The sequence below is a fragment of the Centrocercus urophasianus genome, unplaced genomic scaffold (assembly GCF_019232065.1).
Source record: "Centrocercus urophasianus isolate 14NV4802_14NV808 unplaced genomic scaffold, USGS_Curo_1.0 seq_34, whole genome shotgun sequence".
NCBI lineage: Eukaryota > Metazoa > Chordata > Aves > Galliformes > Phasianidae > Centrocercus > Centrocercus urophasianus.
The window spans coordinates 4385967-4403436 of record NW_024884911.1 but is presented as its reverse complement, the minus strand read 5'-3'; the positions used below and the strand labels follow the sequence as shown (position 1 = coordinate 4403436).

Below are 17470 nucleotides of genomic sequence, written 5' to 3'. Positions count from 1 at the left end.
AGCTGCCCTGCAGCCCCATTTCATACAATTCTATAAACACCACGGTGTCCTTTGTTTTCATACTTGTCAATGACTCCAACATGCAAAGCCAGGCCTGCATCCTCAGTTCTCCACACCAAGACCGACTTGGCAGAGATTAATTCCTGCGCTCTGATACAACAACGCAGCTCAGAGAGGGGAGCGTGCTCTCTCCTGAGATGTTTCGCAGCATCCTCAGTTCACAGCCCAAAACAGGACAGGAAGGCTGCACAAGACTATCACCTGAATTAATTTGCTCATGCAAATTCTTACCCCAGACATCAGATTTAATGGAGAACTTGTTGTAGGCCAGGCTCTCCGGTGCTGTCCACTTGATTGGGAATTTGGCCCCAGCGTGGGCAGTGTACGTGTCACCTGTCATCAGCCTGCTCAGGCCAAAGTCTGCCACCTTCACCAAGTGGTTCTCCCCTACGAGGCAATTTCTGGCAGCGAGGTCCCTAAAAACAAGAACAAAAACAGGCAATGAGAAGTCTATCCTGTCACTTGTAGCAAGAGCGAGGAAACAGCAAGAGGCAGCTCCCAAAAAACCCGGGCCTGCATGTGATGATTTTGATCAGGGGATTACACAGAAATTATGCAGCTCTGCGCACACATGGAAGAGGGAAAGTTATTTTCCATTCCGGCTTTGTAAGACTGTCAGCCCAACTTTTTTTTTTTAATGCAGAACGAAAGCTCCAAGAACCCCCTCACTTTCAATAAAAGCTGCCACCCTCAGGATAAAAATAATGTAAAGAAATGTCAGTGCTCAAGTTATCAATAGCTGAGGAGGAGCGCTGAATTAAAGACGTCGCAGCGCCTCCCCTTCTTGCCCACCTCCCCAGCGCTTCCATGACCCAAACACCACCACTCACCCTCCACAACTCCTCTCCCAGTCCCCGTTCAGTGCCAGGTTTAACTCCCTCCCAAGTGCCACGTATCTCACAGCACAATGTTTTGTACCATACCCTCCCCAAAAAGCCACGGGTGACCATAAGGACTCAGTGACAGCACCCACAAAAGCAGCAACCCAGCTGCCTAGCGAGGAGGCAGGACAAAGCCTGTGTGGGCAGCTGCAGGACAGCAGTTTCTTCTTACTCTTTCAGCCCTAATCTTCAAACAAGAGTAGTTCTGCCCTTTTCAAACTACCCTGGCCTCTGCTATCAGTACTTATGTTTCCAGAAGGCTGGATTATAAGCAGATTGAGCCTTTCCTCCATGTTTTTTCACCCTGGCAGGTGAGAGATGCACACGTTGCATTTGCCACCTCCCTGCTCAAACATGCTGCCAGCATCCTCAGCAATGCATAGAAACGTAAAGCACAGAAATACATTTCTCCTAATACCAGGTTTCATTAAAAACACTTTTTCAGATTATGTTACATTGAACTAAAAATTGATTCTACCAGAAAAGGTGAGATGTTGTCTAGATACGAGGCAGACTCTGCTGTTTCTTTTGCTTGTTCTGCTCAATGGGAATAAATTAGGGGGAGAAAAAAGTACATCTTACTAGAAGGCCATTATATTTTCACAATGTTTTTGAATGTATCTTCTTATCAATCCCGATTACTACAATGTATGTCTAAATAAAAGCTCCTCTTCATAATCAAATTCCTCCCCCTTCCTGATTCATTAAATGAGGTCACAGCCCAGCATTTGAATTCACGGATGTGAATTGTGACAACACTCTTAAAATAATTGGGTAGGTGGGTATGGGGGTGGCTGATAAGGAAAAATGCTACTATTTATTTTAGATAAATGGGTCATCAGAAATAAGATGAATTGAAATGAATGGGAGAGCAGACAAACGGGACTCACACAAAGCAGATTTTAAAGCTCACTTCCCACAGGCTGAAGGGAAGGAATACTTTCAACAGAGCAATTCAAAGGGTGGAAATTTTAATTGCAGCATCACCGTTTGCTTCATTGACTGATAGAAGCATTTAAACAGCTCCTTCAGGCAGCAAAAGCAACACATGTCTGAGGAACACCGAAAACTTTACACGCGATCTTCATATTTGCCTCTATAAAAAACATGTGCTAATTCCACATTCTAGCTAATTGGGCAGGAAAGGTCACACTGTGGCACAGAGAACATCTTGTATTGAACTCAGCAGCTCTCATCTCTCACACAGGATGTGTCATTATATTGCTAGGAGGTCGCTCCTACAGACAAAGAATGCAAAGCTCCAGCTATAATTGCAGCACACTTAAAGGTCAGAGTCTTTGGGACTTCAAGACTGCAAAGACATTATTAAAGTCAAATAATTTGGACAATGGTGGACAATAATCTCTACAGAGGAGGAAAGAAGTGAAATAAACAAGAATGGACACAGGGTGAGGTGGCACTAAGAGGGTGGCTTTGCTGTGAGCACCTGCACACACCCAGCAGTGTCACCTGTCTGCAGCAGCCTTTAATGGCTGTTGAAATCAAGGAAGGAGAAGAGGCTTATGTGAGCCACTAAGAGCCTGTTACTTGAGGAAGCATTTATGTCTAAGGCGTTTGTTCAAACTGAAAAAGCACTGGTATGTCTTTAACCTATGTCTGCTTCAAAATAGAAAAAAAAATGGAGAAAAGCAATCAGAAGACATCCTGTAGACAGGTAGAAGAGCATCCTATAGACAGGTCAACACACTGCACCAGAACATAGCAGATAGACAGGGTGTTCAACATAGGACACGGGATGCAGCTGAAGGGAAGGCTGTGACAATCTTAAAATACATCAGGAGATGTAGATTCCGATTCAGATCGGATTCAGGAGCACTCAGTGCCATTCGTACCTGTGGATGAAGTTTTTCTTCTCCAGGTACTCCATGGCTGAAGAGATCTGGGTTGCCATGTAGAGCAGCACCACTGCATTGACCTCCTGCCGGTTGCACTCACGCAGATAATCCAACAGATTCCCATAAGTCATGAACTCTGTGATGATGTAGAAAGGAGGTTCCCGTGTGCACACCCCTAAGGACCAAGACAAAGTTCACTATCAGTACCTGAGAGTATCAGTGACCCTTCAAGTCTGTCATCTCAGGCAACGTATATCTCTAATGGCTGCAAACAGGGGGACTGCACAGAGAATGAGTTTTGCTTGGAAGTGGTTAACAGAGGATTTTAATTTCCTGCTTCAGGCTCTGGCAACTTAAAACGTTAGGGAGACGAGATCATTAAAAATCATGCATTACCGGTACAAATCGTGAATTTTGCCAGACAATAAGAGCCTGTATTTAAAGCCTTGGTATGGTAAGCAGCTTATCTGCTCCTTAACATCCATATCACTGCACAAGGGTTTAGTTCAAATCCCCCTGCTTGGTATTTATCACTTACCTAATAATTGCACCAAGTTCGGATGCTTGATCTCCTTCATTACTGCAGCTTCTTTCAAGAACTCTTCCACCTCCATGGTATCCTCCTGCAGAACAATAGCAAAGCTTTGGCAAGGACAGCGTGCACAGAGGAGGACACAAAAAGAACTGCAAAGTGACAGCATCAGCCCCAGTTCTTTCAAGGTAGTTTTTCCCTGTAGCCACATCACAATGCCAGGGAGCAAGGAACATTTTTTGTTTTGCTGGGGCTTTTTTTGTAGGATTTTTGTAAAAACACGTTTTTATCACTCTTATTGTAAGGGAGCTTTTTTGGGCAAGAAAATCCATATCCCTTTTGTGAAGGGCCTCTCACAGGACGACTCAGGAGTTGAAAAGGAAAAAGCTCAGCGCGCTTGTTCCTAACAAGAAAAAAAACCCACACAGAATCAACAGCACGGAAAGAAATGAAACAGGAACAGAATCAAAAGAAAGCCTACACCCAAGCTAAGGTCTGAGCCACTGCTGAGATGTAAGCCCCCAGTTTCAGTGGGTCTGAGCAAGAAAACCCCACTGCAAAGAGAAGCACGGCCAACAGCAGGGGAATTGAGAGCCCGAGGTTTCACAGATTTCATCCCTGGCATTTAGAGCCTGACCCATGACGCAATGGGTCTGGGCAGATGTGTCACTGCCTATTTGTTGAGCACCATGAAGTTGCTTGGCACAACAGAAAGCTGAGGAAGATCCGATCTTGCTCAGAAGATACATATTCTGAAGCAAATATACCCCCACGGCCCGAAGGTCATTTCAAAGTGGTGCAAAAATACAGATCCATTCCTAAAGCAATGTTTCTTTCTAAATCCATATTTTTTTTTTTCATCGGTGGATTAATGTTGACAGCCTACATGGACGAAGTGTTTTAAGGAAGGATTGGAAAGGATTTACTGCTGCTGGTGAGAATGATAACAGTGGGCTGCTGCTGTAAGATCCAGCCAGCACTCTGCTCTGCAGTTAGCGATGAGAGCCTCTTTCAAACAGCTTCAATCCATCATTCACTATTCGTTGCCAATTAGCTTGATTGGCAGCTGTGTTTTTCTGAACACGCTCTGTCAAAACGAATCGCCCAAAGGTCCTGGGGAACAGAACTGTAAACCATTTTCTTTAGCAAAGGAAACAGGGTTAATAATCCAGGTTGCAAAACGACCCTAAACACGCACTTATCTTATGTATGCTATGCAGGCTGCACAAGGCTGTTCCTCTGCATTGCTGCTCCGTGGTTTTAAATCTACTGCCTCTCACTGACCAAATTAATAGGAAGGATGCATGCAGAGAATTACAGTAACAGTGATTTCCCTGAAAATCTGATGGCAGAATTTTACCAGCTTCCATCTTCTGCTGTACAAAACCACAGAATAAATAAAACAGTTCCAGCAATACGGTATTTTCCCAGAAAAACAGGGCAATGCCTCAAACCTGCACTTGCACAAAGCTCACTAAGGAACAGCTCCATGCTGCCCCATCTGCTGGGGTAAGAAAACATTAAATAAAGCTGGGCAGCTCCCAGCAGCTCAACCACTGAACAGCCCTCTAGGGAACCGAGTTTGGGGCACAAGCACAGCAGGCTGCAGAATGAGCACAGGCACTGAGACAGGGCACGATGCTCCAGTGCAGTCCCTGCAGCCCTCCTGCCACTTTCAACAGGCTCAGGAGCAAAAAAGCAAACACAGAGCACGTCGTGTCATGGCCACAGACCCTGTGAAATCCTGCTGTGTCTGATGCAGGTCGCTGGGTTTCCCATTAAATATTCCTGTGGGAACCATCTACACCCCAACACGCTGCCTAGCATTTGCCAGTTGCATGAGGCTGAAAAAACAGCCTGTGCTGCATTTGTCTTCTCGTGTGATCCAGGCTCTGTGCTAGCTGTAACACACAGAAAACTGAACGACAAATGGGTGCTGCTGAGCACTGCTCCACAACATGAACTGCGTGGATCTTCGGTGCCTTCAACCCTCCCTCCCCTCCATCCTTCTTCTGGAGTAGACAGGGAAGGAACAAGGAGAACCGTGTGAAGCTGTGAAAAACATTCTCTGGCAGAAAATGAAGCGAGTCACTTGAAGCTGCCGAGGGCTTGTTTTCCCATGTAGAACTGGAATATAAATGCCATTTTTAAGTATCGCCCAAAACTTTGAAGGCAGCTGTAGCCCCACCTGTCAAGCACTAGACTGATGGATTTAAAGAAGGTGGAGTATAAATTTGCTTTTAAGGATGGTTTTAGTGTGCATAATTGCAGACTGAAGTGTTTCTTAACTCTCTTCTTGGTTCTTCCTGCATTCCCCAGTGGCACACACTGTTCCATATTACATTATGAACCACTTTCAGTCATGTTTCATTAAATATTTATTTGATGTATTCGAAACAGTCATGGTCTGTACTGAGGTTTCTCCAACGCACAAACAGAGATTCGATGGCACTACGCGTCGTTTGCCTTTCTTGATGGGTTTTAGAGACATGGTACAGGAATGCAGCAGTGATACTCCGGTACAGACGAGGGACAGGAGGCATCGGGGATCCTCACATCAGAGCCAGGAAGCAGAAAGAAGACGCTGCAGCAAACTGAACGTTCCGAGAAGCAATCTGTCTCTCTCATGTATGGCGTGGACTCTTTGCTCCCCCTGCTCGCAGCCCGGTCCCGCCGCACAGCGCTCCGAGCAGCCCCGCAGTCCCCGTGCGGTGGCCCTAACGCTAGGTGTCACCCGCTGCCTGTGGAAGCTGCTGCTTCTGCTCTTCTCCACTGGGGAGCCCGAACGGGAATCTGCACCATACACAAAAGGCCAAAATGGAAATGCTTTCTGCGGCCATAGCAACCCAGAAATACTGAGGTTGCCGCTGTTCAGACAGCAAGGAAGAAATATTTTCCCCGAATCCAGGCAGTTTTCTCCCCCTGACACTATACATCTATACAGCTCTCTGCACTTCTAAAGTTCCACTGCAAAAAAAAAACACCCATCAAAACCCAAAAAGAAACAAACAAAAAGCCCTCTTCTGTTTGTTTCTGCAAGACCAACCCACACGACCATGCGAGGATAGAAAACATGGTGTCAAGTTAGCATAAAACTTCTATTAAGCAATCAAATGCAATGTGTGTGGATGGTGCCAGAAGATCTCAAGACACATTTATAAACATAAATGAATTAAGCAATGACCTTCTGAACTCAGAGCATTATTTGCATTTCAAGAGGCAAGGAGACCAAGACTCAGGAATAAGGGAGCAGAGCCAGAAGCAGAACTGATTATCCAGTCCCTCATTAAGCCCTCTTACGAATTTTAATACACTTTAGCTTGGATGCACTTTTTCCTCCTCTTATATCTTCTGATAATAAACAGCTGTGAACAATTGCCTAAGACTACTGGGTACAAGGAGCTTGTCTTTTGGGAAAGAAGCCACATGAGACAGACAATCAAAGCATTAAGAGTTTCCCTGAAATACAGGCTTTGAATTTTATGTTGGCTGAGTCACAGTCCCCAACCTTCCTTAACACATCGACTTGTGTTAGCATGTTCACCTATGATCAGCACACCTTTGCCCCCTCTTGAACGCAAGGGATGCCACAGCAGTACCTCTCTAAGATTTCATCTGTTCTAAAGCAAAAGCTGCTCTGTTAACACCCTCCCTTGCTCAGTTTACACAGAGAATCATGAACTCATCAAGTTATTTATTATTCTAGGCCAAAGTACAGAAAGGCACAGCCATCACCAACCCCAAATTGTCACGTGGGGCTGGAGGAAGTCAGCCAGCTTGAACTCACTTCCTGCTGAAAAGGAGACAAACAGGACTGCTCAGGGTCCTACCTTTAGGGTCTTCACAGCCACTGTGAGGCTGTACTTCTTCCAGACTCCTTCATACACCTCTCCATACTGCCCGCCGCCCAGCTTGTGCTTCATAGTGATGTCAGTTCTCTCTATCTCCCACTTGTCATAGTTTGGAGACACCCCGTAAATAGTGGGCTTGTTGCGCTTGGGCGCCGGGTAGTGCAAAGTGGTGATGAGCCCATCTGCTACCGTTGAATGATGATGGACCAACTCTGCCAAGGTGTTGAAGCGGCTCTCTGAAGAGACGTACAGCTAAGGGAGCAAGGAGAACAGAAAGCTCAGTCACGTCACTCACACTGGAGCATCCACATGCAGAAACCACGTTGTGAAGTCACGACAGAGAAGCCCCGCATCACGTCTGCTTGAGCTGCAGCACCACGAGCTCTGCAGAAGCCTGGAGCTGAAAAAGATCAACATCTGCATGGGAAGTGCACAGATTCTAAAGAAACAGGCACGCTTTGCTGAAATAGCATGGGAGGAATGACTGCAAATAGCACTGCACTGGCATGCTGTTGCTTGAAATGGTTTTCTGGTCTGGTCAGTGAGGGTTGTGGGATGCTTCTCAACAGCAGGGATTTCCTACCTCTGCGTCTTGATCACATTATTATTATTTCAATTATGACATTTTACCTTCCTATTGTATGAAGTTTCAATAACAAACTGGTAGCTTCCCTGCAGTTGGCATAAGTAAGATAGCTGGCCTGCTGCATCCTTGTCATGGGCACAGATCAGTAACAGAAATAAAACTATTACTGAGTGGGGATCTGTCGAGACACATTGGTAACCCATGTTTGTTACCTTTTAACATCTAAAGAGAAGCTCCATTTTGAGCCTAAAAGCTTATGGTAGGCAATGGACAAGTGATTCCCTGCTACAATTTAGTACTTCCAATTTCACACTCAAGATCAATCTTCTGCTACAGGAGGTGACAAAAGCCACAAACACAGTAAGAACAAAGTGGTGCTGGTAGCACTTGATGGAGAGGGAGAAACCTTCTGACTCACTGGATATGTACTAAACAGTGCAGTCTGTGCATGTGCAGCATCCATCTGTCTCATTTTGCAAGGCAGGGAAGCTGACAGGGATGCCAATCATTCCCAAATCCCAGACCTGCGGCCAAGCACTACTTCCTCCACCCAGACAGAATGCTTGGATGGAGAAAGAAAACACATCTGTGAAGTTCCAGCAATAAGTGAACATGTCTAACAGAAAATGGAGATGCATTTGCAGAGAGGGAAAAAATGTTTGCAGGGAAGGAAGAAAAAAGGTCAACCTTGAGGAGTCTTTGAACTGGAGACTGGCAGATTCTGTATAGATGCTCCTTTGCAAGCTTCTATTTACTATAAAAACGAGAATAAGAGGCACTGGAGAAGAACAAATGTTCTGAAGGTTACATGAGCACTACGAATAAATACAGAAAATGAAAAGGTGAGTGAAAACAGCAGCTGCATCACCTAGGGCAGCCAGAGTGACAGAAGAGGCCTCTCAGCACCCTGCTTCCCCAACTCCCTGCTTCAGTTTGTGAAAATCAGGCAAAGTCTTAAGGATGGATGGTGACAGCATTGGCAGCAGTTGCTAAATCACACATGCCATGGACATTATAAAAAGAACTGCAATGGTAAAATGCTCAGCTCAGACACACGGCATCACCCCAAGAAGACAAAATACAGGAGAGCACGACCCACAGATTGGTCAGTGACTGCTACAAGCTGTAGGGTGACTGCTGGCTTTCAAGCTTTGCCCTTTGCAACAGAGCAATGCCATCTGTAAGTTTTCTGGAACATGAGCATTATCCAACAAAGGCAGTGACACTGAGAAGCCAACCTTCCTGCTGCAGAGGAATCACAACCCCCATTACAGTGGCAACGGCATCCAGGCTCCAGGGAGTGGGAGATGATGCACAGTGGCCAACGTGCCTGTAAATCACTTGAACAAAACAATTACCTGCTCGAACCTGAACCATTAACTACTCTGATGATAACCTATTTATTCTCCTTTTGCTACATTTGCTGATGGCAAAGCTCCTATGGAAGCTCTGGAAAACAGAGGCGCTCTGCTGGGGAGCCAGAGCTCAGTTTCTAACCAAACTGAGTCAAATATTTTTTTGGTAAAGTAACTGGATCAAACCTCAACACCTATCATGGCCGGGCTGAAATCACCTTAAAAACAGATGTTCTGAGAACAGAAGGGTGCCAACTTAAGAGAGACTCTTACAGCTGCATGGCAAGAAGCAAACAGTTCTTCAGACCACCGAGTGTTTGCCAGCACAATCAGAATGTAAATCAATGTCAGTTTGGGAAGAACTTGCAGGGTGAGCAGTGGAACAAGCTGTTCCCGTGTTACACCGAGGACTAAAATGTGTAAAATGTGTATAAAAGTGAGGATAGATGTGCCAAATTGTGCTGAACTCTTGGATCACCTGGAATATTAAGGAACCATGGAGAAGGAAGCTGTCCTTGCTTTTATGTGTGTTATGTATGTATGCCTGCATCTCACAATCTCAGGATCTCACAGAAATGAGAAATATTTCTATTTTTGTGACAGATTATACGATCCTATGAGAAGGAAGTTAAATAGATGGCCAAAGGTTTCACAGCAAACCTGTTACAGGTTGGGGAGCAGAACTCAGGATCACCATGTCCAGGCCATGGGACAGCACTTCATGCCACACAAACATAAATGAAAAATGAACAAAAAAAAAACATCCACCCACCACACATGCTCATTTTGGAGGCAGTTTTTCTCCCCCTGGCTCCCTGACTGGAGGTAGGGGTGCTGATCCATGTGAACCACATCCTTAACCCAAAGGGATTCCCACCCTGCCATCAGCCAACAACCTGAAAAGCCTACACCAAAAAACTGATTGAGATTCACAGTAAAGGAGCTGACCTGCATGAGTTAAGCCATGAGCTAAGGAAGGTTCCACAGTGAAGGAAGCTCCAAGAGAAGCAAAACACGTCCTGTGCCCCTAATACTGAGGGCAGCAGGATTTCACACAGTGGCTGGGCAATGCTGTTTGCTCAGTCTGGTTACTCAATAGAAATCTTCTACTACCAAGTCAGGAAAACCAAGTGCTCTGCTCCACGGAAGTGGTTTACCAAATGACTAGCTGCACCATGCCAGCCAAATCAAAAAGGTCATTTTGAGTGTCTTATTTAAATAATAAAAAAATAAACACAAAACATTAAGAGGTGGTCCGGAAGAATATGTCCCATTAAAATGGGAAAGAAAAAAAAAAGGCTCCCTGAGGAACTGATGCTGAATCTCAGTGCTAAACTGGTGCTAAAGCTAAGAAGTACACATCTCCCATCTTTCCCTCTTCCTCTTTCTTACAGCAAAAAGACAGCACAGGGCTCTGCGATGCATGGCACACCCCACGCCAAGCAGTTGTTGTGCACACTTCTGTCAAAGCTCTTTGCTCTCACAGTTGCAGGACACAATCCACCAAAGCCATTCACCCTTCCTGCAGCACTTGCTGACGCTAAGCTCCTCAGACAGGCTGACTAACGATACAGCAGGCCGTGGCAGCCCCAGGTGCCCAGGGAGCTGGAGGTAGCAGCTTTCCTTCTGCAGAGCCACACAGTGCTGCAACACGGGTAATGGAGCATGACAGCAGCAGCTCTGAGATCCAGCAGCCTCCATTTCACGAGGGGAAAGCAGAGATATTGGCTGCCTGTACTCCTCACCCTCACTAAACTCTGGCAGGTGAAAGGAAGAGCGGCAGGCTGGAGGTGGGCCACAGAGACAGCGCGCTGCTGCCCAGTTTGTTAACACAAATGGAAACAAATGAGACTTAACATGCCAGGCTGCTAATTGCAGCGTGGCACTCCGTAATTCCCTTCCCTCGGCACACGGCCACCTCCTCCCAAAGCCCAGCACTCGCTCACTGCTGCTTCTCTGTTTTGCATTTCCAACCACCACCGGCTGCAGGTCTGTTTTAGTGCATTGTGCTGACCTGCACATTTTATCAAAAAACACCAATTCAAGCAACTTTGTGGGAAATGAACAGTTGACCTGAGCAATACAGAGCTGAACAAATTATTGCTTTGGGGGGATAGAAACGGCTCTGCTGGGATGAAAGCCTTCATATGCCGAAACCTCCTGCAGTTAAAATGAAGAACGTGCCATGGCATGAGGGACACAGGCTTATTTACACTGACTGAGGGAGGCCGGGCTTCAGAATGTTCACATGTGCACACTGCTCATCTGCCAGCATCAACGTGAGTCAAAGGGAAATCAGCTACAGGGACAGCAGGAGGAAGGATACTGCAGGTCACCACGCACAGCCCTGAGCGTGCAGCACATCTGCAACTCACAGTGCTGATTTCGACCACAGAGCGTCTACAAAGGAGGAAAAAGGAAGAACCAAAGCACTGTAACTTGGATATATACCACTTTCAATAACTGTCAATTACCAGGTGCTGGCAAGAGCCTCAGCAGCCATGCTCCAGACCCATGCTGCAACTTCTGCAGAGGATCTGAAGAGATAACGCTCACAATAGATTCATTAAAAACAAGAATTGCTGAAACCTAATGCCAGCCAAAATGTTTCCATGAAATTCCAACAAAAATCTGTGGAAAACCTCATTCTTATGTTAACATTTCTCTGCAGCATCCATTGAAACGCAGCACAGTTGGATGAGATAGAATCTCATAAAGATAGAAAAGAAAGAAGATGACACTGGAAAAGGGGTCCATACAAATTAGAAGGTGCCTACCCATTTTCAGTGGTCACATGGAAATACTGTGGAGAAATTAAAATAGTTTAAAATGAGGCTGAATAGTTCAAAAGGTATTCTGTTCCTAAACTTACAGGGCTATGAGCAACAGGCACAGACTTCTCTGATTTGGCACTCCTAGAGGTTCTTTTGAACATCTGTAATGAAAATCCATTGCCAGATAGCATCTTATTGATGGTATCTACTGCATTCAGCTCTGATGTAGCTTTGGGATGGCAGTTTGCTACTGAGCTGTGTTATATCTCAGCAGCTGGCTAAAGGAATAAGCGTGTTTCATCACAGCCCGGTCAGAAGCTCACAGTTCATTATAACTGCGGATGCTGAACACTGTGATCGGGGCTCACAATTGCACGTTTCAATTATTACTCCTCGACCTTGAGCACTAGTGCACAAAGCACTCCAGCAAGGTTTCCTCTGGCAGCACTGGCAGCCTGCAGCCTACCTTCCCATCGGACGCAGTGTTTATTCTGTAGTGGTACACCCTTCCCTCGTAGCGCAGTGAAATTGATCTCTGTCCTGGGCTGCTCTCACTCTCTCGCACGAGAAAGCTGCCATTGATGCCGCTGCTCAGGAGGTACTCAGCAGCATTACGTGACACCGGTCCGTGGTACCAGGAGTGTTTCTCCAAACTGTTCACTGGGGTGATGTAGTTGCTGGGTACCCAGCCTTGTCCATTCTTCGTTTGGGCCTCACACCATTCGCCATTATGATTGTAACCCAGGACACGAAGCTTTTCACCTAAGCACAACCAGAGAACACATTTAGACACAGCAAATCTAGGAGCAGAGTAAAAAGATGGATTATTTCTGGCTTACAGATCGTTAGAATGGGTATCTGACTGAGCAGGGACCATGTGTGTCTCTTTAAGTTTAAGTGGACCACTGAAGCCAAATAAAATGACATGCATGCTCCAAGGGTCTGTGAAATTTTCATGCAGTTCTGCAGCAGTTCTGATGCTGTCTGAGCTTAAAAAAAAAAAGATTCCAACAAATTTTATTTGAGCTGCGTTGGCTCGATGGGGCTAGACCAGGAATGGATAAATGGCAAAAATCTGTTCTGATTAGCAAGCAAGCAGACTTGAAGTGCACATAAGGAATGAGAGGATCAAGTAAGAAAACACTGCATCTGCACAGTCATTTTTCATAGCAGGACTGCATGCTGGAGAACAATAAAAATGACAAAGACCTGCATCTGAAGTCAGCCTACTTCAATTTCTCAGCTCAAATTCTTAGTTCTTAGTGGAGACCTCCTTCTGACACAATCTTGTCCAATGCAAAAACCTCAAATAGTTTTAACCTTTTAGAAGGTTGACTTCAAGAAATATTTGTTTAAGAAGAATTCCCACAGTAAAAAAATTCCACAGTGTGTAGCATATAACTCGGCTGTTCCACTGTGGCTTTCCTTTCTGTGCTTCTCGCTGATTCCTGATCCCATCCTGCACAATTCTCTTACCTTTAGTTATGCTGAGAGTGTTGTCCCCACTCGCCACAAAATCATACAGTGCAACAAAGAGGTGGGGGTCATTTTCACTGGGGCAGGACAGGAGGTTCTCCTTGGAGTTCCAGCGAGCGGCTTCACTCAGCCCCTGGGGCTCAAAATCTGACACGACTGGCCTCTGGAGGGCTTCTGCAGGAAGAAAGGGGAGAAAAGCAGGTTCATTCTTGCTGATAAAAGCCATCTGCTTAGCCCTCGTGCTACAATTTTTCTAATTTTCTCAACATCCGTGTTCCTCACATATGGACCATCACTGACAGCAGATCTCCTGCACATGCACACAGTGCTGTGGCTGCGGAGCCCCTTCCCATCACATGAGCTGCCTGCTCTGGCCATGAAGCAGAAGGAAACCCTCTGCCTGCAGGCAGTGCTGCTCACGTCAGCTGCTGGCTCTCCATAAATCCTTCAGTCTTACCTAAGTGCTGCAATGGTTAGACTTGAAATAAGCAGACACCTCTAAAAGGTAAATCCCTTAATTACCCTATAAATGAAATCACCGGAACTTGAAACACTGAAAGTCAGGCAGGATGAGATTTATAAGATGTGGTGTACACAGAGTTAGATATGTATTTTTGTAGTCTATACTATTTTTAATCATCTCTCCTCTTGTTTAAGTAAAAGCTGGGCCATTTCTGTTACCTCTCTGCCACCTGCCGCTCTCAAGAGAAGCACACAGTGAGAGTGTATGCTAGGAATCTTACAGGCCTTGAGAAGAAACCGATTCCCAAAAACTGAGCTTCAAACGTGCACAGTGAGGCACATTAGGTGTGTAATAATCAGTCAATATCAGGCATATCCAAGTAGGTTGGAGAATTCGGTTCAGCTGCTTCCTGCCAGTCCTTCCCTCCAAAGCCTGGGGAAGGCTGCTGGGATGTCACCAGGAGGTTGGCTGCACATTGTGCTGATGTGTCAGCCCAGGGGTGACCGCACAACGCACATCCATGCTTTGGGGATGGGGCTGTCAGAGGCAGGAGATCCCCTTTCAGAAAACGAAGCTATCAGCACTTTACCACACAAACGTAGCTGGCAGGCGGCTGTGAGCAGCAATGCTGCCCAACACAGCACACAGCAGGCCCTGCGCCTTGTGGGCTGACCGTAACCTCGGCAAGGAAGGAAAACGCCTGCCCCGTGGGGTCTGATTCAACAGGAAGGCCGGAAATCCAAGGCGGGCTCCCCTCCAGCACAGCCAGGCCCATGCGCGGCCCGGAGAGGGATGAGGGGGGAGAAGCTTGACGGACTGTGACAACACGCGCTGCTAAAGGTCTGGGCCCCTAGAGGAGGCTATTAGCAGATTCAGGACACAAATCTAAGATGCAAAAGAACTGGAGAGGACAGGTCTGTCTGGGTTCCCCATACAGCCAGCTGTCGGCAGCATTCACCTCTCTTTGCGACACCCCTGGTAAATCTGCCCAGACGTGAGCACGCTTCAGAGCAGCAGACAGTGCAGCTCATTCACATCGCTGCTCAGAGAGCTGGTGGTGCCCCAGCCCCGCAGGCACCCGAGGTCAGGGGATGGCTCTGAGCACCTATGGAGCCGTGCTGTCCCCGTCCATTGAGGGGAGTGGGACACGATGGCCTTTAGGGGTCCCTTCCGACTCAAACAGTTCTGTGATTTTATGACGAGAGTCTTTTCCAACACACTATAGCTTCTTCACCACCTACACTGGTCTTATCTACAGCTTCACAGCTCCACTGAGCCCCTCAACAGACCAGATGTCTGTGTTGAGTCAGCCCAGCTGCTGTGCCACAGGGCAGTGCCCTCACTCGGTGATGCGGCAGGAGGCAAGTCCAGCTCCATTGGTGAGCTCTTTGGTTATCATCCAGCTGAGATTCCTCCAGGCAGCCACAAAGCTTGCTGCTGCATCTCTGCAAAACCACAGCTTGATTCCATCGCACCGTGCTCAGGTGGCACCTGGATGCCTGGGAGGAGTCCCAGGGCAGCAGTGTAATTCAGCTCCGCACTCGCAACAGCTAAACACAACTCTCCAATAGTAGACTAGGAAATGAGAGAGCAAGAGCTTTGATTTTGAGGCATCAGCCATATGGATGCCTTTTTTTTTTTTTTTTCCCCCCTGAATTAAGTCTGCACCAGGAGATATTTATGTTTGTACACCAAAAGATTTCATAAGCATAGCTATCCCCTGCTAATTACTGTTTATGCGAAGCCATGAATCACTGCTAGGGACTGTGTAAGAAGTTCTGTGATGTGAACAGTGCTGGTCCTGACCAACACAAGCAAATTCCCTTAAAAATGTAAGTGAAGGGTTGGAAAAGAGGCAGGAGCACAGCATGACAAGCAGCTCCGCCACAGCTGACTGCAGGGCAGTCCTGGGGGGAAGGAGGAGACCTCCTGTCTCCCTGCAAAACAAACATCCTGTGCTCTTACAAACTGTGCTCGCATTTTTTCCACAAGGTTTCCAAAGCAAGGGAGAACAGAATACACTCAGTAATCTCTTTGGAGTCGAAGCACATGCTGTCTAAAGCTTTTCCTCTCCTCACCTTCCTCCTTCCTTCCTTTTCCCCTAAAAGAAATTAGGATATGGGGCAGAATCACTGCAGATTTAATGCACTCCCAAAGCTCCCAGCCTCTCTGTCCCACTGATTTCCTTACTGGTCACTGACAGATTCCCTATCCCTGATGGAACAATATTATCTTCCAGGAGAAAGGACCAGCATCCACAGACAGCATCTGGTTCCTGCTTCATTGCCCACACACAAAGAGGGCCCACAGTCAAACGCAGTGCTTTGCCTTAAGAAATGCTAAGTACCCTCAATGGCATGGCTTCTCCCACTCCCACTGAAAGATCATTCCATTATCTTCCACCCATTGCTAATTTCTTTTTGGAGAGTTCACTCTTCTATGAGCCTGCAGGTTCCACTACAGCTCATTCATTGGGTATTTTCCATTTGTAACCCTTTAGCAACACAGTAAATACCATCTTCCACCAGAGAGATGATCACAGCTGTGGATGCACAGAGAGGAACAGTGGATCTAGCAGAAATTCAAGAGTTTATTTTTAAGTCTGCTACTAAACTGCTGCCTAATCTTAGATCAAAATATCTAAGAGAAGAAGGGGAAAGAGTGGCTAGATCCAACTGAATCATAAATGACACCTCCGTATTTCTGAAAACTTCAGAAATGAAGCTTTTGGTTTGGTTTCTTTACACAGCAGAAGTGGTGAGGTTTGCCCATTTCAGAGCCCTGGGGAGGGGCAGCACTGAACAAGAACTACAGAGGTTTGGAGCTGTAGTGCCCCATCTTCTTTAGCAGCTCGGGACTGAGAAAGGCAGATGAACATGAGTCTGCGATGATCAGTTTTAGGTCTGAAGACAGCTCTAGTTGTATGAAATCGTAATACTTTTCTCACCACAATCCATGGGAAACAGTAACAAGCATCACCAGCCAGGTTTTTTTAATAAGGATGGGACAGGCAAGAACCACTGCAGCAAGCACACAGCTAGCAGGCCACTACAGAGCCAGAACACTTATTTAAAAGCAAAAACTCTACTGAGAGATGGCAGATGTGAGGCCAAGAGGTGAGGAGCAGAAAACATAAGGAGGACACAAACAGAAGGCTCTTCCCCGGGAGGCCATGGCTATGGGCTTCTCCTCCCCGAGCTCCTCTGCTCTGACTGTAACAAAACACACTGAAGAAAAAAAAAAAAAAGATATATGGGCAATCTGACAGCTGGCAGGGCAGAAAATGCTTCGGTTTGAAAACAAAGGGCTTGAGTAGTGCCTCTACACCAGTTTTCAGCTTCAGAGAGGATGCTGACAGGTTTTAAACAAGGTTTCTGCTTTTCAGTGGTAGAGCAAGCCCAAAAAGGCAGCGAGACTATTCCAGCCCCTATTTGGGACATGGACACGTTCTGCTTTCCAGATCAGATTGGCAGCAGTACTTGCTGTGCCTCGTCCCTTCTACTCTTTACCCTTTCTTGGTGTGAAGTGAGGGTGGAATTATTCAGTTTGGCACAGGCAAAAAGGAGGAAGCAGATGACAGAAGTTCAGATATCTCACATTTAACAACAATATTTACTAGGGGGGGATAAAACTGAG

The 17470-nt window shown here is 46.4% G+C and overlaps 1 protein-coding gene across 2 annotated transcripts in view; it reads right to left on the bottom strand.

The window, feature by feature from the left end:
- ABL1 (ABL proto-oncogene 1, non-receptor tyrosine kinase) overlaps positions 1 to 17470 on the bottom strand; it is a 65400-nt gene that overhangs the window by 9132 nt on the left and 38798 nt on the right. For both annotated transcript variants that reach the window (XM_042830527.1, XM_042830528.1), the window contains exons 2-7: positions 13372 to 13545; positions 12362 to 12657; positions 7160 to 7432; positions 3336 to 3420; positions 2795 to 2972; positions 292 to 476 (exon numbers count right to left, since the gene is read on the bottom strand). In XM_042830527.1, the coding sequence (XP_042686461.1) occupies positions 292 to 476; positions 2795 to 2972; positions 3336 to 3420; positions 7160 to 7432; positions 12362 to 12657; positions 13372 to 13545 (1191 nt within the window). The remainder of the gene's footprint in view (positions 1 to 291; positions 477 to 2794; positions 2973 to 3335; positions 3421 to 7159; positions 7433 to 12361; positions 12658 to 13371; positions 13546 to 17470) is intronic.